The 20,960-nt window shown below is 46.9% G+C and overlaps 2 protein-coding genes across 6 annotated transcripts; both read right to left on the bottom strand.

Annotated features, from left to right (window-relative positions):
• Positions 1-1,410: 1,410 nt before the first annotated feature.
• On the bottom strand, positions 1,411-11,222 carry LOC113955935 (coagulation factor IX-like). Of its 4 annotated transcripts, none has more exons than XM_027661982.1 (9): positions 10,411-11,222; positions 9,745-9,862; positions 7,992-8,152; positions 7,083-7,107; positions 6,838-6,951; positions 5,850-5,981; positions 4,577-5,205; positions 3,010-3,127; positions 1,411-2,177 (listed from the first exon to the last, which is right to left on the bottom strand). In XM_027661982.1, the coding sequence occupies exons 1-9, from the start codon at positions 10,495-10,497 to the stop codon at positions 1,600-1,602; spliced, it is 1,962 nt and encodes a 653-aa protein (XP_027517783.1). In that variant the 5' UTR covers positions 10,498-11,222; the 3' UTR covers positions 1,411-1,599. The 4 variants fall into 4 exon arrangements, with proteins under 4 accessions (XP_027517783.1, XP_027517786.1, XP_027517787.1 ...); XM_027661985.1 differs by lacking the exon at positions 10,411-11,222 and adding an exon at positions 10,240-10,404; XM_027661986.1 differs by lacking the exon at positions 10,411-11,222 and adding an exon at positions 10,286-10,404.
• A 965-nt stretch (positions 11,223-12,187) lies between these two features.
• PROC (protein C, inactivator of coagulation factors Va and VIIIa) lies at positions 12,188-20,828 on the bottom strand. 2 transcript variants are annotated; one of them, XM_027661987.1, is made up of 9 exons: positions 20,436-20,604; positions 20,024-20,107; positions 19,482-19,642; positions 18,506-18,530; positions 17,872-17,982; positions 17,058-17,198; positions 16,587-16,696; positions 15,590-15,707; positions 12,188-12,856 (listed from the first exon to the last, which is right to left on the bottom strand). In XM_027661987.1, exons 2-9 carry the CDS (start codon positions 20,088-20,090, stop codon positions 12,282-12,284), a joined length of 1,308 nt encoding a protein of 435 aa, XP_027517788.1. In that variant the 5' UTR covers positions 20,091-20,107; positions 20,436-20,604; the 3' UTR covers positions 12,188-12,281. The 2 variants fall into 2 exon arrangements, with proteins under 2 accessions (XP_027517788.1, XP_027517789.1); XM_027661988.1 differs by lacking the exons at positions 15,590-15,707; positions 16,587-16,696 and having other exon boundaries at positions 20,436-20,828.
• Positions 20,829-20,960: the final 132 nt, after the last annotated feature.

Below are 20,960 nucleotides of genomic sequence, written 5' to 3'. Positions count from 1 at the left end.
AGGATTTTATTTTTCATGAAGACTGATGTAAAGTTCAGGAAAGCCCAGCAGACCAACCACTAAAAATTCCAGCAGTTTCCAGCTAAAATGTTTCTGTAGCTCATTAGTGACTTTGCAAAAGGTCTGTTTTACCAGTGGGAAGGAGAAGGTTTCTGTGTTAGGGGGGATCATGCTGCTATTTGTTTGTCCCTGCAGCTACAGAACAACAGCAGAGCAACATCTGGTCATGTTGCTTCTTTGCCTTTACCTCCACAAATGGTTGTCTCTGCTGAGCTTGCCTACAAGAAGAGGCCTCTCCTCCTTGCACGGATAACTGGCAGCTGGAATTTCTTCAGTAAGAAAGTTACCTTCCTTCCACAGGAGCGGAGCCTGTTTGCTGTAATGTGTGTTCTGTAATTCTGGGTGAGTTTGGGTGAGTTACTGCTGGCACTGGTAATGGGTGAATGCAAGAGTGTGGAGAGCCCCATGTTAAATGTGGCCCTGTGAGACTGGAGGGAGTGACAGTAACAGAGCTGTGTGCTGGGACACCAGCTTCAGGAGGAGGATGCCTGTGCTGGCTGGGGCACGAGAGGGATTCTGCTCCTAAGACAACTTCACCTGCTCTCCCCAGGTATGTGTATGCTGCAGTAACTGCCTCAGGGGTGTGTTTTTAGCATGCTGAGACCTTCAGGGATTTGTGTTTTTTTCCAATTTTAGTTAAGAATTTACTGAAAGCCAGGGCCTTCCTTACTGCCATAGTGGCAGGTGCAACTGTGAAGAACAAGGAAACTGTGCAGAGCTGTTCATAGCCAGGGTCTGTTTGGCCCTAAAAGTCCAATAGATTCTTTTTTCTTCCCCCAATTTTTTTTTTTGTTGTAGTTCTGGTGCTTCAGTCTAGTCTTCTAGTCACTGGGGTCTAGGGGCTACTTTTAAATCCTAGGAGATGTTTCATTGAGGTACTGGGCTCGGTGGTCTTGTGCAAGGCCTAATTCAAATTCTTCCTATCAAAATTCATCATAATAGCTCAACAGTGTGTGTTCTCTGAGGCAAACATAATGGTTCTGTTTCTTGTGGAATGGTAACAATGGAGTGTGCTGGGGGGTTGTAATTAAAACATCAGTCAATTGTAGGAGAGGTCACAAAATCAAAAACTTGACATGGATCACCTGTTGAGAATTTTACTGCACAATCCTTTAATCTTCCTGGAGCTGGGTGGATTCCTGCTCGGTTTATGCCCAGCACTGTCTGTCTCAAAGCTGGAGCCAGACACCACTACCCAAACTGCACTTGCTTTGCTAAGCACTGAATTGGTACAGAGAACTGAGTGTGCCTGTCTGTGATATGCAGGTAGGCCTGAGAAATGTAAAGCTTTTGCTTAATGTAAATTCTTATCAGGAAGATTTTTTTTAAGAAAAGTTGTTTTCTCCTCTGTTACTTGCAAATAGTTCTTTATTATACACAAGTATTTTACTTAGCAATACTTGAATAAGCAATTTAACCCTCTCAAAATTTCCTTGAGGGTAAGGAGCTTGATTTTACACCATTAAGGACAAGAACAGGCCCCGTGTTGTAGACTGAAACAGTGTAATAGTAGAATTATTCCTGCTCCTATAGCTGGCATTAAGAAAAGTTAATGGAAAAGTTTTCTGAATCTGCTACGCTTTCAACCACCTCTTTAATCCAGGGGATGTAGTTGGCTACTCTGGTGTACACCCCGTATTTCCCCTGTTGGGCACAGCCCTCGCCCCAGCTGACGATGCCCAGGAGGAACCAGGTGTTGCGGTGGGAGGCGATGAAGGGGCCCCCACTGTCCCCCTTGCAGGCGTCGGTGGCCGCGGTGCCGTGCCCCGCGCAGAGCATGTTGTCGGTGAGCAGCCTGTCCATGGCCCGCTGGCAGCGCTCCAGGCTCACCAGGGGCAGCCGCACCTTCATGAGGAAGCGCAGGGGGGAGCCGCGGGCGTGGGTGGCTCCCCAGCCGCTCACCACCCCCAGCCGCCCCTCCTCGGAGAGCAGCGCGGCCAGGCCGGGGCTGGGCAGGCAGATGGGAATCGCGTACTCGTTGAAAACGACGGCACTGCTCAAGTAGAGCAGCGCGATGTCACCGTTGTAGTCGTTGGAATCGTAGTGTGGGTGCGTCCAGCTCCGTTCCACAGCGATCTTCTGCTCCTTGAACTCCCTCTGGTATTTGTCGAAGTCTCCTGCAGCCAGGACAAGTTAAAACGTTAAGGAAACTGTAAACAGCCTCTGGGGTATCGTCACTGGGAAACAGGAAGGACGGGGAGTTAACGCTTTGGTATTTTGTCCTGAGAAGGCACATCCCAAACCAAATCCTGCATGGAACAAGGACAGCTGTGATCCTGCAAACCAAACTCTCCAGGTGTTCTTTAGGCAGAGTTGGGGCCTGGATGATGAGATACTAACAGAGATGATTTCCCATAAACACTGTCAGTCCTTTTTAAGTAAGCAGAGCTGTGTCTAAACTTCCATGGGAGTGTTTCCCCTCTCAGGGACATGACATCAGCATTAAGCTGCAGCTGGGACTAAGGCTGAAGAATTGTTTCCTGTCGGTTCCCCAGTGCTGTCTGCTCCTCCTGCACATCCCTCTTCGGGAGGGTCCCTGTGGCACAAGGTTGTGTTTGTTGCAGCATTCCTGCTGCAGGGGGCCAGTTCCTGTGGTTGTAACAGGGGAGAAGGGCTTTGTGCTCCCAGGCAGTTACAGGCAACAAGGAAGAGGCAGCACAGCAGGTAATTAACCTTAAGGCTGATTAAGAACCAAAATGGCCTTGATAGCAGACAGTCACCTACAGGAACCCTTCTTCCTCCTGAGGGGTCACCAGGCTCTGTGCACAGTGAGTTTGCCAAAAGGGATGACAGAAGAAGACAGATCTCTGCCTTGTTTCCCCAGGTTCTCCATGAAAACAAAAGGGACCAGCTGAGCCCTTTGGCACCTCTGCGCTGCCAAGGAGCTGAAGTGGTCCCTAAGTGCGGGTGGGGCTGGTTGTGCTGTGCCTCCCCCTGCCCTGTGCTCACCCACGGTGACGTGGTGGGGGCTCACAAGGTCCAGGCAGTGCGCGGCCGTGACCACCCAGCGGCTGCTCAGGAGGCTCCCGCCGCAGAACCCCACGCCCCGGCTGTCCCGGATCAGCACCTGCGGGAAGGGAGAGGCAGGACCGCGGCTGGGCCGGGGCTGTGCACACACTGTGGGCTCTGACCCACCTAAGGAACACACCTGGCAGGAGCACCGGCCCACCAAGCAACGGGGCAGTGAAAACAGTAATAAAATCACTGCACTGCTGTGATGAGGGAGCAGAGTATTTAATGAACTAAGCTCGACAAGCTCATGCAGACTTACAGCTGCAGTGGCTGATGTTCTTCTGCAGGAACAAGTATGACTGTGATTTATTTTTCATGTGGCATCAAATGTTTTGGGAGTGGTGGAGAACAGAAACTCAAGGTGCAGTTTATTAGTAATCAGGTAATAAAATTTGTAATGATCTACACAGTAGCAAATGGAGAGGTTAAAACATGGTGCTCAGTGTTTTATGTCTGTCTTGCCTGTTCACAATTATAAGCTCCATCAATGCCTCAGCATCTCCTCAACTATTAATTCTGTGTACTATTGATGCTTTTAATTCTGTTCAGTAGTGCTAGAAATAAACATTGAAAAGTAGCAAAGAACACTTATCAGAAAATGCTGTCAGGTTATGAAGACCTAGAATGCAAAGGGTTTACAAAAACCTTTAAAAATTATATTGATAGATAGATACACTTTAAATTCAACATTAAATTACAAATTTCTTGATGTAATGACAATTTAAAACCACCTTAGTGGTAACACTTAATTTCCAGAAGAAACTGTATAAGGTTGGACAACAAACAACATTCCCACCCAACAACCCAAAATCAGTCTACTGATCCAAAGGGAAGCAGCTGCTGATGGAAACTCATAAAATTGGCTAATAGTGACATTTCAGCTTGCCAAAGTGCACAATGCATGGTCCACCAAGGTTCAGACTATGATTTTTCCACCTATAAATACCTTCTGATGTGGAATTGGGAAATCTACTTGTGTGCCAGCAGTAAATTGACTGAGGGTAATGTGAAGGGTTTGAGATCAGAATTTCTCTACAAACAGTAACAGGACATTGACCAAAGAGAGACAATATAGTGAAAATTAGTAACAAATAAGGACACACACACACAAAAGCCCCAAACCTACTGAATCTCACCTGGCCACAGAATCTGCCTCAGGAAAACTATTACCAGCCTTCCACAGGGAGGCAGAAGCTCAGCTTTTCCCTAAGGACAGGCAGACACAACCTGAATAACAGCCCAGGAGATCTGACTGGATTAAGATAGAAGGTATTATGTTCTAATCCAAAAGCATACATAAGTAGGATGGGAAGAATCAAAGGCATCTAAGGTCTGTATCATCAAAAGCCCTGCTGAAGGCTGAGAAATACACGTGGTTCCATTGCTCTCGACCTGAAAAAACTTTATAATGGCTTGATGAACTCTGCTCCTGAAGGACCCAATAAAGTTAAAGCAAGAAAGCACTTAGGTGTGGTGTTTGGCCAGACTGGAAGTAAAGTATTACCTGCCAGGGGCAATGTCCACGATGACACAGCATTCCTCCTGTTATCCTGGGGTCCCAGTGCTCCAAAGTAGAGCTGATGTTTGCCTGGGTGGGCTGAGGCACGTCCAGACCGTCTCCCCTGTCCCTGCTCTGATGCAGCCCATCACTCCTGTGTTCAACAGCCCCCGTTCTGTTCCTGCCACTGCCCTCCCCTCGTTGGTTTTGCCCTGTGGTGTTTCCCCCTGTTCCTTCCTGCCTGGCAGCAGGTGCTGTGCTCTTGTTCTGCCATGCTGGGCCCTGGCTTGGCTCATCCAGGCCTCTCCCAGTTCCCTCCACTGCCTTGTGGCTCTCAGGGCCATCCAGCTCCTCCCCCAGGGGCTTCTGGGACACAGAGCCCACCACTGTCTTCTTCCAGCTGGAAGCATCTCCTGCCACCTCCGTTTGTCCAGCGTGCCCAAAGGCATCCTTTATGGTCTCCTTTTCCCCAACATCACTGTGTTCCAGCTCCGTCTGCCCAGCTGTGCCCTCTGTGCTCCTGTTCAGCTCAGGCACATCCCTGTGCTCCCACTGGCTCCTCAGGAGGCTTTTTGGCCCCCGCCGCTGTTCCTGCAGGGCCTGCCTGGCTTTGATCAAGCCACAGGGAAACGGTGCTGGAAGAAGGAATGACAGAAACCAAGATCTGAGATTAGGGTGTGGTGGTGTCATGTTGAACTCAAACACAAAGCAGCACTTTTCCTGCCCAAGAATGGGACCCAACCCCCCTGGAACAACTCTGACCTCGTGATGTCCAACTCCCCCCTGGCCCCCCCCTTGGCTGAGTGTGCAGAACTCATTACCCAGAAATGGGCCTGTGGCCGTGTCTTTTCTGAGCCATCAGCCAGGAGCAGCCTGCCTAGGGCTCTCTTCAGGAAAGAATACTGACCCAGGCCTCCCCTTCTGCCTAACACCACATTTCAAAGCCCCCTGTCCTGTCCTCTCCCCTCCCACCCCTGCACTTCAGCCTCATGACTCAGTTTAGCTGATCTAAGCCTGTGCTAGAACAGGCCCACTCCCAACTGTCCTGCCTGCTCCTTGACCCAGTATGTGCTCACAGGGGCACTGGACTACAGACACCAGACAGAGAGGAACCTTAACATTTAAAATAAACATTACAAATAAGACAGATCTTTTCATACAGTAAGTGCAAGCTGCAGTAGCCACAGCGTGTGCAGCTCTTCTGCATCTAGCGGAGGGAAAGTCAGTGCCTGAAACCCTCCTCTTTTTCCTGAGGTGGCCCCAGCAGCCCGTGCTCTACCTGCCTGCACGCAGCTCCTCCCGTCCTCGTGCAGGGTGTAATCCCTGGCGCAGGAACACTCCACGTGGAGGGCGCTGCTGTCCCTGCAGTACTGCCAGCAGCCGCCGTTCTTGTACCAGCACTCCAGCCTCTCTGCCGGGGAAACACCCGCGGTTACAGCACCCAGCTCCTGGAGCTACTATTGCATGAGGCAAAGTAGGAAAACATCTGCTGGAAGCGCTCAGGGAAACAGAAGGAACCACCCCCCTTACAGTTCCAGACACGCACACTGGTGTGCAGCAAACCAGACCTCATGTTTGGTTTGTTCTGTTCTGACCATTCTCCCATTTGCCAGCTTTGCCCTGAGGCCACAGCTGGGCCTTTCTGTCTGTGGAGCAGGGGCAAGAAGAGGCCTGGAAGAACAAACACTTCTAAATGCATCAGTTTTTGATCCATCTGCACATCTTGTCTTTTATATCATGACAGGTTTAAAGCACTGGGCACTGGGGGGGTGGGGGTCCGACCCTGCCTGAAAATGACTGAGATTTTTATTCCTTGTTAAATTAAAAACAGTCACGTTTAATTGCTTCACTGTACAAAGAAAAGGTCAACAAAAGCAGTTGGAGGAAAAGAATTTAGTTTCCACAGTTTGGCTTTTGCTGTTATTTCATGCCTCAGTTTGCAAACTGGATAGAGCATTTCAGAGGATGAAAAATCTGGTAAGAGAAGGCAGTTTTTATCCTTCCTTTTTCGTCACTCATATATTACAACATAAATATAGCAGACTTTTCCCCTTTCAATGAGCTTTGGCTAATTTGTTTGACTGACTCAGTAAAAGAGAAGAGCCTCACCATGAACAATCTCCAGTGCAGGCACCTATGGCAGGAGTCACTAGAGTTGTTATCCCTCCAAAGTGATGAAAAGGGGCCTTTCCTGGGAGCAGATAGAAGATGGCCACACACCATCCTTCCTTCACAATGAATGCCAACGTGTCTATTCCTGCACTCACCTATTTCACAGTTGTGTCCTCTGAATTCTGGGGGGCAGATGCAAAAGTAACTGTAATGTCTTATTTTGCAGACTCCACCATTGTTACAGGGATTTGTACTACATGGATTTAAACCTAAGGAGAAGAAACAAGGCTCAGTGTAACTCCAGGAATTAAGAGAAGCCTGGCTTTCAATTGCCACATAGTTCTTTGTACCCAGGAGGGACACAAGAAATACATTTTTTTAAAGTTCCTTTTTTACCTACCTTTGTAATTGAACCAAAACTCCATCTGCAAGAGGAAATCACAAATGAAGAGAACAGGCAACAAATGGTCATACTGATTACTGAAGACATAGTTTAGAAAGCTGGTTTTTTAGGGTCCATGTAAACTGGCATTTTCATTAGAGCCATAAACACAATCTCACAACAGTAGTTCCTGATCACCACCGTGCCATTTACTTCTGTTTGCACCATGGACCAGCCACAGAGAGCATAAACTGGGCTGTACTGGAATCAAAATGAACCTGAAAGCTCAGATCCTTAAATGCTCCAGCCACTGAAAGGTCTGTGGCACCAGCTCAGGAGTTTCAAGTGACACCATCACCACACCCCCCCTCCCCAAAAGGGGTCACTGCAAGGCCTCAGCATCAGCTGCTTTGCTCTGAAGAGCCATTTCTACTGTGCTGCTTTACCTGCTACAGAGACATTCCTGGCACCTCGGGCTGGATCCAGGAGAGACCAGGCACCTGTTGAACTCTGCAGTTCCAACCTGTTGAACTCCTGCCTCAGCACAAGGCCCCAGAAGGCCCCAGCCCTGCTTCCAGCCAGATGCTGTTGGCCCTGGGAATGAGACACTCCTCCCCTGGATTTGGAGGGTCTGGACAAGCAAGTGACCTCTGAAAATGTCCCAGTCACATTGCTGGATTGATGCTCTCAGAAATGGGTTTTAGATACTTCCAGGGATTTGTGTTTAACATTTACACAACAAACTGAGCACTCACAAAGTGAAGTCTCACAGGTGCCCTGGGTGACCCTCCCTGAATCACCCTGAAGTGACCCAAGCTGCAGAATCCATAGACACACACCTCCAGAGCCACACTAGGTGACCTGGGCAGGATTAATTAGACCTCACCATTGACTTTCCTCTGTTTCTCCTAAAATCAAGTTTCTCACCGTTTTCTCCTGCGAATGGAAGATCTCCTTGGCCTCCTCAAATGAACACTTTTCCTCATTGCATTCTCTCTCCAAGTTCCCTGGACGAATCTCTTCTAGGAAGTGGTTGGCACGTTTCTGGACTCGCAGCACCTCGTGGGCTTTGTCTTTGCTCACAAACACTAGAAGACCAAAACTGAACAGTTGGTGCTGAAGGCAACACAGCAGCATTGCCACAGTCACAGTCAGACAGGCTTTCAGTGGGAAAAACAATATAAATGAGGGGAGTGGGAATCTACACAAACAGCCCAAAGGAAAATAAAATTAGTCTGTGTTTCAGCAAAACATATCAGTAGTCTGAGCTTGCTTTCAGTGAGTCAAAAGAGTCACTGCTGAGACTTGCAAGTTAGTGCAGAAATTTTTTATTCCACAAGACTCTTGAGTATTGCAGCTTTTTCTCTGGAGGCTGGTTAGATTTTCCTGCTTAACCATCCCGATTCACAACAATTATTAGCTTGATATTTGGTTATGGAGATGCAGAATTCTCCAGGTTCTGCTGTGGCCACAATAGAACAGACACCAATCCTTCATTAAGAGAAATATTAGTGTCAGTTTTGTGCTTATATTTAGCTCATCTCAACTTTGCTTCACTAAGGTATTTGCCCTCCTCCTGTGATGCCTTAAGCTGTTACTGCCAATAAATGAAGGGAGGAATGGCCAAAAGAAGGACTGTGTCAGTAATGTCCTCCCCACACACCCTCTCTGCTCCACAGCACGTCTTTGCCAAGGCACCTCTATCTGCAGCAGTGTGCCAGGGTTTTTCCACCCACATTCCTTGTGGGTGCACTGATCCCAGAAGTGCAGCCCCATGGCCAAAGCCCACCTGGCAGATGGAGAGGCTGCTGCTCCAAGTGTTATGAGACAAAAGCTCACTCTGTAATCCCAAAACAGCCTATGGAAATCCACACAGCACTGCTTTTCCCAGTTAGGCATTAGTGCCCTGGACAAGTCAAACCTTCTGGCAAAGAACCCAGTTTTGGAGATGGACTGTGAAAACACAGATCTATTTGCAGTTGCAGGATCAGTATTTACGGCAATGACTGAAATTCTAGAATGATATTACACTGCTTCATTTCCAGGCAATTAGTAACAGCCCACAAAAACTCAGTGGAGAAAAGCTTTGCACAGATCCTGCTGTCTGGTAACGGAGAACATTTCCTTCACTTGCATCAGTAGAATTTCCCTTCAGCACCTCTTGTGTTCTGGGTCATCTTAAAGGATTTACCTCCTTTAAGTAGGTGTCCCACAGAGCCTTTGCAGATACTCTGCTCTGCTCTTCCTCCTCTGCAAGGACAGCCACGATGATTCCTGAGATCCTGCACACTCTGGTGCCTGTCCCACAGCTCTCTGAAGCCACTTCCAAACCTTGTGTAGTAGTTGTACAATCAACACGAGGTCCAAGAACACATGCTGAAAGTGCCTCATTTTAGATTTCCAAATTGGAAACCTGTGCCATGCAAAACCAATTCAGATCTCGGGTTCCATGTCACAGGGAGAACACTTCTCAACAGGAGAGGGGGCTAAACAGAAACCTAAGAAAGGCTGATTTCACTTGCAAATATGTACATGAATATTAATTTCTTTCTTGTGCGTTTCAGGAAGTGTTCCTTCAACCCACAGGACTTGGTGTTCAGAACAGGAACGTAGTTTCTGTTTAAATGCCAACGTTGCCACAAAAAGACAATTTAATTAAAAAAGTAAAAGAAATACCTACCTTCATATGAAAACAGGCAGCTGCTGTCAATGAAGCACATCAGCAGGAGAAATCTCCCAAGTGAGGAGCTGCTCTCCATGTTAGTGAGCATCCAGAACACTGACCTCCTGATTTCTTTCTGAGTGAAAACAATAATAAAATTAGTATATTGTCACAAAACCAGCCTGCAAAAAAGATGAAAAAGCAGAAGTGAGAGGATAAGAAGAGACAAAGAAATCAAATTCTACCCAGTTCATTTTGACCTCATGTCCCCTGTTTCCCCAAGCCACGCCAACGCTGCACACCCCAACAGGCAGGAGCTGAGCTGTGGGGCAGGGGCTGGTCCAAAGCCCACGGAAGCCACGGAAAAGCCATGGGGAGCATGGGAACACACGGCCCAAAAGGAGCAGAGTCCACTGCCAGCCCAGTCTTGCTGAAGCCGAGGTGGGAGCACAACCAGCCCCTGTGCAGGGAAGACCCTGCACAGACCCCAAGGAGGAACCAAGCACCACATACCAGCAGTCACAGGTACAGCACAGAAGTTTGTATGTCTTCTTATTACCTTCCCAGGCTAAAGGATTTACCAGGATTCAACAGCATGTCCCTCTCTGCTACCTGCAGCATTTTTTCAAAAACACAGGATCCAGAATGAGTTCAATTTACACAGAACCATGCAATTATACTCACGTTTTTCTTTATTTTTTTTTTAGGGGAAGACAGGAAAGAGATTTGGCTGTACACCAGGAACAGCCATGAGGTCAAGAGGTTGATCATTAACTAGTCACAAATATTGACAGAGGAGAGAGAACCTGGATTCTATGAGACACATTAGAAACTCCAAATCGGAAGAAAAGTGTGTGTTTCCACACACATACACATGTGCATTAAAAAGAGAATTTAGCCTTTTAAATAATCCTCCAATACTAAAAGCCACTGCTTTGCAGTAAATTTCTTCAGGAAAATGTGGAACTTTTATGAGCAGATTTCTGACACTATCACCTTTCAGTAGGCAAGGCCAATCTGGAAAACACACCAGCTACCCTGTAAACATGTGCTGAAATATTGCAGAGCTGGGAGTGTGCAGGAGGATTCACTGCAGCCACCAGCAGGCAAATGTTGCCCTGTCACAGCACCAACACTGCCACCCCCCACCCTTCTTTGAACACAACCATGTTTCAACTCAGGGTTACAGGTTACCTGTTCCTGGTGCAGGCCTGCTGAGAAGGGTGCTGTTCAAAGCATTCTTATTTAATGTTCCTCCATCCTTAAGTCCTGTCCCAAGGGAAAAGGGGGAGAAGAAAAGAGAGCCAGAGCCAGCGAGCACAGCTCCTACCCCGACTGCTCCTTCAGTAATGACTCAACATCAGCACCTGGGTAACAAGCACCAAGGCAGCTCCTGAGTCAACAAGTCCACAAATTTAAAAGGTATTAAATCTCTTTGCTGACACCACATTAAATTTCTTACAAACTAACACAATTCCTTGTACCTGAGGTTTTTTTCGTTTAAGTTTCATCACAAGAACAGACTGAAGTTCTTCACTGATCCAAACCCCCTCGAGACATTGGAAACACACACTGGAAACACACATCACTAGAGCAGAAAGAGTTCTGCTTTTTTTTTTTTCTACAAGATTAATTCTATTTAACAAGTGCTAAGATTAGAAACAAGTATAAACTGTGATATTAAACTTCACCTGGACTATTGCTACTTCCTATGAACTTACTGGTGCTCTGTATCATTTACTCATGTACACACAGACATTTATCAGTAAGCATTAGCAATGCTCACACAGCCTGCAGCTGACTGCAGTCACCAGAACAGCAATAAACAGAAGCATTTGCTTACCTTGCTAATTAGAAGACTGTTACAGACCCCAGGATAAATAGAGCCTGCAATAGCTTGGAATTAAACCTCTCTTCTTTTTTTTGAATAATACTATACAGTTCCCATTCTCTTTTCAGGAAGTTTGGGGGGGGGGGTAAAATCAGGCATCAAGTGTGCAAAGAATAGAAAATACAGAGAAGTTCTAGTCACCTGCTGAATCAACAATCTGTGAGCACTGGAGTAGGATGTGAGGGACTGGAAGCAGTAATGATGTTACAAAAACTTCACTGTGTTGCAAGAAAAATTATACAAATACAGAGCAAACCAAAACAGTTACTGTGGGTACAGCTGAAATGACAGAACTGCATCTCGATGGTGACTTGCAAAAACAGTTTTCTCTGTCCCCTCCTGCCCCCCACCCCAACCAATTCAGATATTTTACACCTCAAAGATGGAGTTGTCTGACCATGGATCACCTTATTTTCTACAATCCTGTACAGCATCTCAGCTAACAGGGTTCTTTTTTCTTGCCTGTAAGGCTTAAGTAGGGCCCTGCCACAGATAAACACAACCTGCAACAAACCAATTTAAACAAGAAAAAAAGGAGAGAAAAAAAAAAGTCCCAAGGAAAACAGCACACGAGGTTAACATATACTCAATATTTAATACTGAAGGTCTGACATTACACTGCATACTGTCACCAGCACAACATTCCAGACTCTTGGGGTCAGAATCAACCCTTCAAAGGAGCTGACACATCTATGTGGTGCTGGATCCACTCCAGGTACTGACTAACTTTGGTGTAGACTCCATATTTCTCCCTATTCCCACAGCCTTGGCCCCAGCTCACCAGTCCTACCAAAAACCAGGTATCCTTATATTTGGTGGACATGGGGCCCCCGCTGTCCCCCCGGCAGGCATCCTTCCTGTCTCCCAAGCTCCCTGCACACAGCATGTTGTCGGAGACATGAGAGGTCATGGCGTGGGCACACTCGTTGCGGGGCACGATGGGGATCTCGATGTAGTGCAGGGAGGTGGGGTGGCTGACGTTCGCGTCGCTCGCCTCGCTCGTGCTGCCCCAGCCCGTCACCACCATCTGCTGCCCGCTCCTCGTGAGCTCCTGCTCGGCCAGGTTGCGGGTGGGGAGGCAGATGGGGAGGGCATATTTGTAGAACATGGCGTGCTCGGCCAGGTGCAGCATGGCGATGTCGTTATCCAGCGTCTCCTTGGTGTAATTTTCGTGGATCACCCGTTTATCGACCCGAATGATTTGCTCATCGACATCACGGCGACGGAAAAGGAATTTACCTGCAAGAGCAAACAAGAAGAAGACAGATGCTGCCAAACTTTCCTTCCCCTTGAACACCAAAGCATCTGGAATATGCTGTACTCCTGTGGGTTTACTTCCCTTGTAATACAGACATTTGCTCATTTTATGTCACAGGTTGACAGTGTTTTTAACAGATGGACTAACCTGCAAACTTTCCCTATTTACTGAAATCATGAATACCCACAGTAGTAAATGAACTGGTGCCCTAGAGCTCTGGTCATCAGCTGAGAAACCAAAATGTCCTGCTGTGTTCACATTTCACTACACCTGTGCAATATGAGAGAACTCCTTCAGGAGGAAAACAACCTTTCTGGAACCAGCATTAAAAGCTGGAAGAGCAAGCACATGCAAAGCAGGACATTCATGACAGGACATGAGCTTTATGCTGCCTGAACGAAACCTTATAAATAAAGGTGACTGACTGGTAAGGCTATTCCTTTCTGAAATCTTACATCTGTATTTTAACGAATTTTTGACTTCTTAAGACTTCTGGGTTGCTATTTGTGCTACATGATCACAGCCACTTCAGGGGCCAAGCAGTCAATGGAACAGTAAGCAGGAAACTGTGTTGAGAAGGGCCAGAAAGGCAAGAAGTCTTTGTGATACACTGGGATAAGAAAGGCAGAGACAGGTCTTTCTTGTAGGCTGTCAGTGAGGTCTTGCAGCTGGTTTTTTCTGTAAAGAGTCAGTGCCTCCAAGTGTAGGGACTTATGAGCCACAGTAGCTACAAAAACATATTCTCAAAAGACTCCTTAAGTCCAGTTTTGGATCTTGGACTTCCAGAGCAATTATTTCAGAGTCTCTCCTCTTGCTCCTCTGCAGACATCCAATGGAAAATTCATACCTGGCCAGAGCAGGTGGCTGAAACTGCTCTGACGTGTTGTATTAAGTAGTTCCAGAACCTGAAGGACTTCCAGTATTAAGCCAACAACCACAAATCAGTGTTTTTCTCCTATCACAACCTGTCTTCCTTGAGTGTCCTTGGAGCACTCTCCAGCCACTGTGGCTGGGGGATGGCAGGGAAGAGGCAGGGCTTTATTCCTGCCTTCACAGGTGTAAACCCTGCTTTAGGCCTCAGAAATAACTGTGGACTCAAATGCTCCTCTAAGGAAGGCAGTGTGGATGAGCAGGAACACACGTGCTGCAGGGCTCACTCCTCTTGTGCATCACAACTCTCTGTCCATGGCCACACACTGGATTCTTCCTCTGTGAATAAGGAAGGTCTTTTGGGCAAGCATGAGAGCGAGAGAAAGCTAAACCCCACTGATAACCATCCTTACACTATAAATTGCTCTGTATACTTGCCCCAAATTCAGGTGTGAGACATCTCTCAAGTTTCATTTGAACAGAACAAAATCTTCTCAAACCAGGGTTCTCAAGTGCTGACATTTCTTCACCCACTGAAAATCACATTTTATTTGGACTCTCCTGACAGATCCCACCCCTTCTTTCTTTGCTGCAGACACATCTCAGGGCATGGTTAATCCCAGCTGAAAGCTTGTCAGACTGCACAGATCTCTCTCAATTCCTGCAGTATGAGGCCAGGGTGGGACAATGTTAAGTGCAGCCTCAATACTTGCCCCAGTTACCATCTCCCCACTGAGCTATTCCCTCCAAAGTTACACTCAAAGCTACATCCAACAAAACAGAGCACTCCAACACCACATCTGACAGCTGCTTTTCCTCTAACGAGGTTCCTTAGTGAAGCTCTTCTTGGGCTTCACTAAAATTAATGGAAAACGCTTAAAAAGGAAGAAAATGACATAACTTATGCACATTTCCAAACTATCACATACAGTTCTATTTGGATGTCTCCCTGTGAAAAGATGAATATTCTGGCACTGAGAGGACCCAAGGCTACATCACATACTTTTCTATTCATCCTGTATGTTGGAAGTACACAAACACATCGATCTGTGTGTGCCTTACGTCTCTGTTCTCAAACCCCTGCACATCCAGAGTGTGTATGGAACATGCATGCAGACTGTGTATTTTCCAGGAGAGGTACACAGACAATATATTGGCAGGACTTTCAACAAATACTGGGAATATCCTATCATTTCACTGATGGAGAAAGCAAGCAGCTGAGCTGTTATACCTCAGCACCAATGGTACATAGAAAACACTGACCCAAAAAAACCCATATTACTTCAGTGTGAATGGAACACTAATTATTTCTGTCTGTTAATTCAGGAGCAGCACTGCTACTTGACATAGTGACATTTTCTCATGCTCCAGAGCAGCAGTGCAAGTAAAGGCAGTGTTGCCATTCTACAGCACCTCTCCTCCTTCTGCAGTGAAGTTCTCTCAAGTAAGAGTGTTTAAATGCATGAAAAGGCAGGAAGACACCCTGTGACATTCTCCTCCTGGGATAAAGACTTTTTTTTCAGTATTGGGATGACCTTGAATATTTTCAGCGCCAGAAAAACACAAGGAGAAGAGACCAAGTCTTTCTACTTTATAGACCAGCAGCAGTGCTCAGAAGATACCAGCTCACTTCCACAGTAAGGCTGATAGTGGCTCAAAGGAAATTAGATTTTTACTAAGCTTTGTTTTAAGCTAAGATGTATATTTAAATACTGCCTAGACAGTCCATTCCTACAACCAAGGACTTTTGCCTTCAGAACCTGTTATCTTTTCCTTGAAATGATAAATATTTTGAATGAAACAGTTATATTTAAAAAACCACAGGGATAGATGATTTTCCATACCAAGTCTTACTTTGAGCTCCTTTGGTGTGTCAAGGCAGTGTGCTGCTGTTAGGACCCAAGCTGGATGGATGAGAACACCCCCACACAGAAACTTCCCACTTGCACTTTGCAGCATAACCTGAAACCAAACAAGACAGGTGTGAGGTGTGACAGTGCCTGGAGAGTGGCTCACCAAACACTGTGCACAACCTTTTTTGTGGCTGCCAAACACCCTAATGCATCAAGCACCAACGCAGGGCACATGCACTGAAGCCAAAGCTCCACAGTGGGACAAAAGCCCTATGAATAAAGTCTCTGTGGAACACCTACAAACAAGTTTTGAATGCTCTTCCTGAATGAGGGCTGGCATTTGCACTCAAAAGCTTTGAAACACAGAGCACAGATGAGGGGATTATTCTTGTGTCCCACACCACAGACAGTGCATCATCTCAGACTGCAGCTCTCATGCTATGGTGTAAAAGGGCCTTTCATATCAAAGAGAACCACACCCTGATTATTTGCATTCATTAGTTCCATGATAAGCTCTATGAAGTCTCCCCTTTCTCTGTGATATCTCAACCTGCCGTGACATATTTTGCTGATTAAATCTGTTAACTTGAATGTATGACAGATAAGGCTCATAAAAAAGGGTGAGAAAATGCCCTCCCACTCCCACCATGAGGCTGTTACAGGAGCTGGAGCACACATCCCATCACACAGCATGAGTTTCCCAGGATGGAGCAACAGAGTTGGTGAGTGTCATCACCATCCTCTCTCACAACAGTGTTAGCAAGGTAAGGTAAAAAACTTGGTAACAGTGACAAGGTCAAGAGTCCAAACAGATACTAAACCATTTTATCCTGCTACTCCAATTTTGGGGTTGCTTTTGAAAAAACTAAGGAAATTTTAGCTTCACGTGACACCACCAGTAATGTAGGAACCTTTCTGGAGTAGCCAGGCAGGCAGAGCTTTTGGTGAGAGCCTAAACTACTTGTGGTGAAGAACTCTTTTCTCCTACCTGCCAAGGGCTGTCTCCCCTTCTTGCAGCTGTTCCCTCAATGAGCCGAATATTGAAGTTTGCTTTGGCTTCAGTGTCGTCCACCTTCACTCTCCCACAGGGGAACTCCACTGTGCAGATGCAGAGAAGTTCACTAGCAAAGCCCAGATCACCCAACACAAAACCGCTTTCTAGAGCATTCCCTCTGTGTCTCTAACCTAGGCAATACTGGTCAGAGGCTTCGTGGAAGTCCCTCAGTGCTTGGCAAGGAGGCAGTCTCCTGGTTCCCCTCTATGTCTCCAGGAGGCAAACACAGATTAAGGGCCATAAAGCAGGTATGGAGCTGAGAAATGCAGGCAGAGCTACTCTGCACAGAATAGGTGTTTTGAAAATGAGTAGAAGGTGCACTGCCAACAATTCTGCCCTAAAACTCTCTTACTTCAGTCTGAATAATCCTCTGTCAAACGTGGATCACAACCATCCTCCTCTTACCTACAGGCTTGCACGTGATGTGGTCGTTCATGAGCTGATACCCCGAGGCACAGCTGCACGAGCGGCCCTGGATGGCAGGGTCATCCCTACAGAAATGGTCACATCCCCCGTTATCCACGGAGCAGTTGGTGTACTTGACCTCTGAGGGAAAAAGGAACAGCAAGAGAGATGCGAGAAGTTTGAAAGTCAGAGTCACAGGGAGGTAATGTGGCAAAGTGGGCAACAGCTGTCAGTGATTTGGGATGACAGTTGTGGGCTTTAACAGCACCTGGGCCCTGAGACAGCAAACAACCTCAGTCCAGAATCAGGCAGTGGGGAGATGGAGGAAACAGATTACTGTCAGAGCAGGTAGACTGGAGAACAGAAAATTCCCTGTCACTACATGCAAGCACACAGTGCAAAGTGTTGATGATACAGGACATACAGTGCTCATCCCTAACTATGCTGTCCAGCTTTTGTTCAAGGAAGAAATTGTCACAGTAATGACAGTAAATACATTGTATTTAAAATCCCCACCATCATCCCTGGGTTGACAGTTCTAAAGTAACTGAAATCCCTGCTTTACAGAGTTATTTTCGGTACTTGTTCAAAATTTAGATATCTCAGATCTCCGAACTTCTCCTATGGCAACACAAAGTTAATTTTGCTTTAGATAAGCACAAATAAACCTCCTACCACAATCATGAAGCAAGAGAGAAATCACATTAGTAAAGAAAGTGAGTAAGCTGTGCAATGACTGAAGTGTTAACCCCTACTGTACAGAAACTTCTGTCACAAAGGATGTTATTTTATAGTGGATTAAATGCAGCATTACCATAATTGCAGAAAACCCCCTCCCAGCCTTTGTTACAGATGCAGGAAAATTTTCCAATATTGTCCTTGCAGATGCCATTGGAACAAGGCTGTGGCGCACACTGATCTCCATCTGAAAGAGAGGTAGGAAAATCCAGTCCCTGAATCATACAGAGCTCACAGATCAAACATCAACACGAACAGGCCCTCCCCAGATTCCCAAACATCACCCATGTGATGGGTGTTAAGTTTCTGGCACTTAAAGGTGACACCTCCGTGGCACTCACCCAGAGTTCTCACCTACAGCTGGAGAGAGAGTAGGGTGGGCAGAAGGGGAGGAAAGGGCAAAGCCTGAGGCAGACAGGGCAGTGGCAGGTGACTGCAGGGGTGGGGCTCCTCTTTGGCCCACATCAGACAGGGTTAGAGCACCAAAGCACTTTTCACCAATTCCTTAGCTCTGGGGAGATGACTGATGACAGCTACAGGTGCACAGTGTTTTAGGAAGGCTGCTTGTGTGATAGAAGGGGAAAACATTCTTTGCACACCCCATATAGGAGAAAATCTGAATCAGTATGTGACATATGGCAGGAGGAAGGCTGAGTACCAGTTACTCTTGAGGAAGCACAGAGAAGTGATTAGGAAAGTCTTTTACTTACCTACATACTTGCTCCAAAAATTGAGCTGTGGAGAAACAAAATTTATATTATGGTGAGAAAACCATTTTTAACAAGTGAGGGATTTAAAGTGTATCATGGCCTTGGCCAACAGAGAACAGCATCAGAGAACAGTCAACAGCATCAGTCTCATTCTTCTTGACAGTGTAGTGATTGGCACTACAAACCAAGAAAACTGGCCAAATGATCATGTACTGCTTGTACTCAGCACAGATCTCCCCTGTCCTGCTTGCAGACCTACCAACACCAAAGCCCCTCAATATCCCCACTACTTCTCTGTTTTCTTGTCATTTACTGCCAGGTGAGACATCCAAGTTCACTTGTGCCCAGTCAGACAAAGACGTGGGCATTCCAAAGACAGATCCCTCTCCATTCTGGGGTTTGAGAGACAACAAAGACTGGCTCATCTTATGCTGTGAGCTGCTTTGCTCAACATAGTAACAAAGAATCCAAGCTGACAGAACAAGTGTGGAAAAGAGGCAGGAGTCAGTGATGCTGACAATAAAGGTAGCGTCCAATTGAAAATATGAGTTTGGACAAAAAGAGAGAACCTAGTGATGAGAGAAATGTTTGCCATGCCCAACTGGGACACTGGGGAGGTAAAGTGAAAGGCAGCCAGGGCTGGTGAATGGACAACAGAGGGCAAAGACTGGAAGGACCTGGAAAAACTCAGTGGCAGCAAGAATAGCCAGCGGGGTCAAGCAAGGATTGGAATTATCTGGCTGGGCCCTAAACCTCACCATTGGGTCAGGTGAGTAGCCAAGTTTTATGGCCCATACAGGTGGCAACATGACAATCACTGTAACACTGTAACAGAATGACATTCAAAACCATGCCAGCATGGTTTTGAATGTGTGATCAGTGCTGACAGCATGATCTTCTATGCCCTGGATTGCAATATTTTAAGAAAATAATTGATTGGGTAACTCCCACACTCATCCTTAAAAAAACAACTTACTGTTGATTCCTTGGTTTCAAATATCTCACTGGCCTCCTCGAAGTCACAGCGCTCTTCAATGCACTCCCGCTCCACAGAGCCTGGCTTGAGCTCCTCCAGGAAAGAGTTCGCCCGCTTCTGGATCCTCAGGACCTGGTTTGCATCTTCAGTGCTGTAAAATACTGGAAGCAAAAATGTGAAAGCACAAGCAGAGAAAAGAACTGGCTGAAAACTAGTAGTGGTGCTTCCCAAAGGACACTTAGCAGAGCACCAGCCCCTCTCCAGCACAGCAGAGGGGCTGCCCTGGACACCAGAGTCTGTCTGTGCTGTGCTGCAGAAGCTCCAGCTCCTGCCCTGTGCTACTCTTGACAGCTCAGGGGCTCAGGAGGGCTGTGACCAGGCAGCTGTCATGGCCCAGCACTGCCTGTCAGCTCTGCTGGAGGAATTCAAACCCCCTAATAATGGAAATGATTCCAGCCACTCCATCTGACTGACAGAGGAGCAGAAAATGCACGTGCAGCGACTGGGGAAGGGTGAAGGGTCTCTCTAAAATGAAAACTTACTTGAGGTGCCGCAGACCCAAGCAGAGCAGGCAGCCAGCAGCAGCCCGAGGGCGAGGTGCTTCCACATCCTGCAGCAGGAGTCACCTGAGGAGAAGGCAGGTGTGAAGAGGAGCACATTGCCAAGGGACAGCAAGAGCCTGCTGCAGACAGTTCCTACCCAGCCGGCCCAGCCAGTTCCTTCACTGGCCTGTCACAGGCCTGACTCGATGACTCCAGCTCTGGAGCGGCCATTCTGAGTCCCTCCACACCTGTTTGCTCATCCCCTCTAACCCATCAGCAGCTCTCCCAGAACACTTTATGTCTGCCCTGACACTCTCCCCTTGCCACTGGACATTTTTGACAAGCTTCCTGCTCCATTAAAGCAAGCTGTCCTTGGAAATCCTGAAGGATGCAATACTTTTGAAGCACTTACTGCTTTGTTCAGTGGGAATCAGGGTGATCTATTCTTCTGCGATGAGCTCTCCTGGAACTTAGTTAATCCATAACTTCAGATATTTACTCTTTGGAGTGCCATGAAGTTAAACAAACAGTGCTCTGAGGGAGCTTGACAAACAACCTGCACGCAGGGGAAAAGTGAAATAGCTGAGGCACCCACTCTGCCTTTTGAAAATCTGGGGTTTTTTTCTTTAGATTCTCTGGCAAGCAGAAATTGTTATATTTAGTTTGTAAGCATAACCACCCAGTGCTAAGGCCTCTTGAGAGATCCTACCATCTTCTCACAGCATGCAATCATCCGAAAGAGACACATATTGCAATTTTTAAGAGTCCTCCCACTTTACTTTCTCACCCAAGGTTCCCCCCCCCAAAACAGCCAAGGGAACTAATCCCCCTGACACCCACGAGCAGGTACCAGAAGCTCGTACCAGCATGTCACATCTTTTGGTGTACTGGGTTAGCTCTCATCAGCACAAAGTATTCTACTGAATTCTGAATATTA

Source organism: Corapipo altera, unplaced genomic scaffold (genome assembly GCF_003945725.1).
Source record: "Corapipo altera isolate COAL_440 unplaced genomic scaffold, ASM394572v1 175, whole genome shotgun sequence".
NCBI classification, from domain to species: Eukaryota; Metazoa; Chordata; class Aves; order Passeriformes; family Pipridae; genus Corapipo; species Corapipo altera.
This window is presented reverse-complemented; position numbering and strand designations above follow the sequence as displayed.

Excerpts from the sequence above, each read along its gene's own strand:
- LOC113955935 (XM_027661982.1), bottom strand. The coding sequence starts at position 10,497 with ATGATCAACCTCTTGACCTCATGGCTGTTCCTGGTGTACAGCCAAATC. Across the intron at positions 9,863-10,410 it reads AAAAAAAAATAAAGAAAAAC|AAAGAAATCAGGAGGTCAGT; the intron begins GTGAGTATAATT and ends GTTTTCACTCAG. Across the intron at positions 8,153-9,744 it reads CTGCCTGTTTTCATATGAAG|TGTTTGTGAGCAAAGACAAA; the intron begins GTAGGTATTTCT and ends TTGGTCTTCTAG.
- PROC (XM_027661987.1), bottom strand. The coding sequence starts at position 20,090 with ATGTGGAAGCACCTCGCCCTCGGGCTGCTGCTGGCTGCCTGCTCTGCT. Across the intron at positions 17,199-17,871 it reads GGGGGTTTTCTGCAATTATG|AGGTCAAGTACACCAACTGC; the intron begins GTAATGCTGCAT and ends TTTTTCCCTCAG. Across the intron at positions 15,708-16,586 it reads GGGGAGACAGCCCTTGGCAG|GTTATGCTGCAAAGTGCAAG; the intron begins GTAGGAGAAAAG and ends GTTTGGTTTCAG.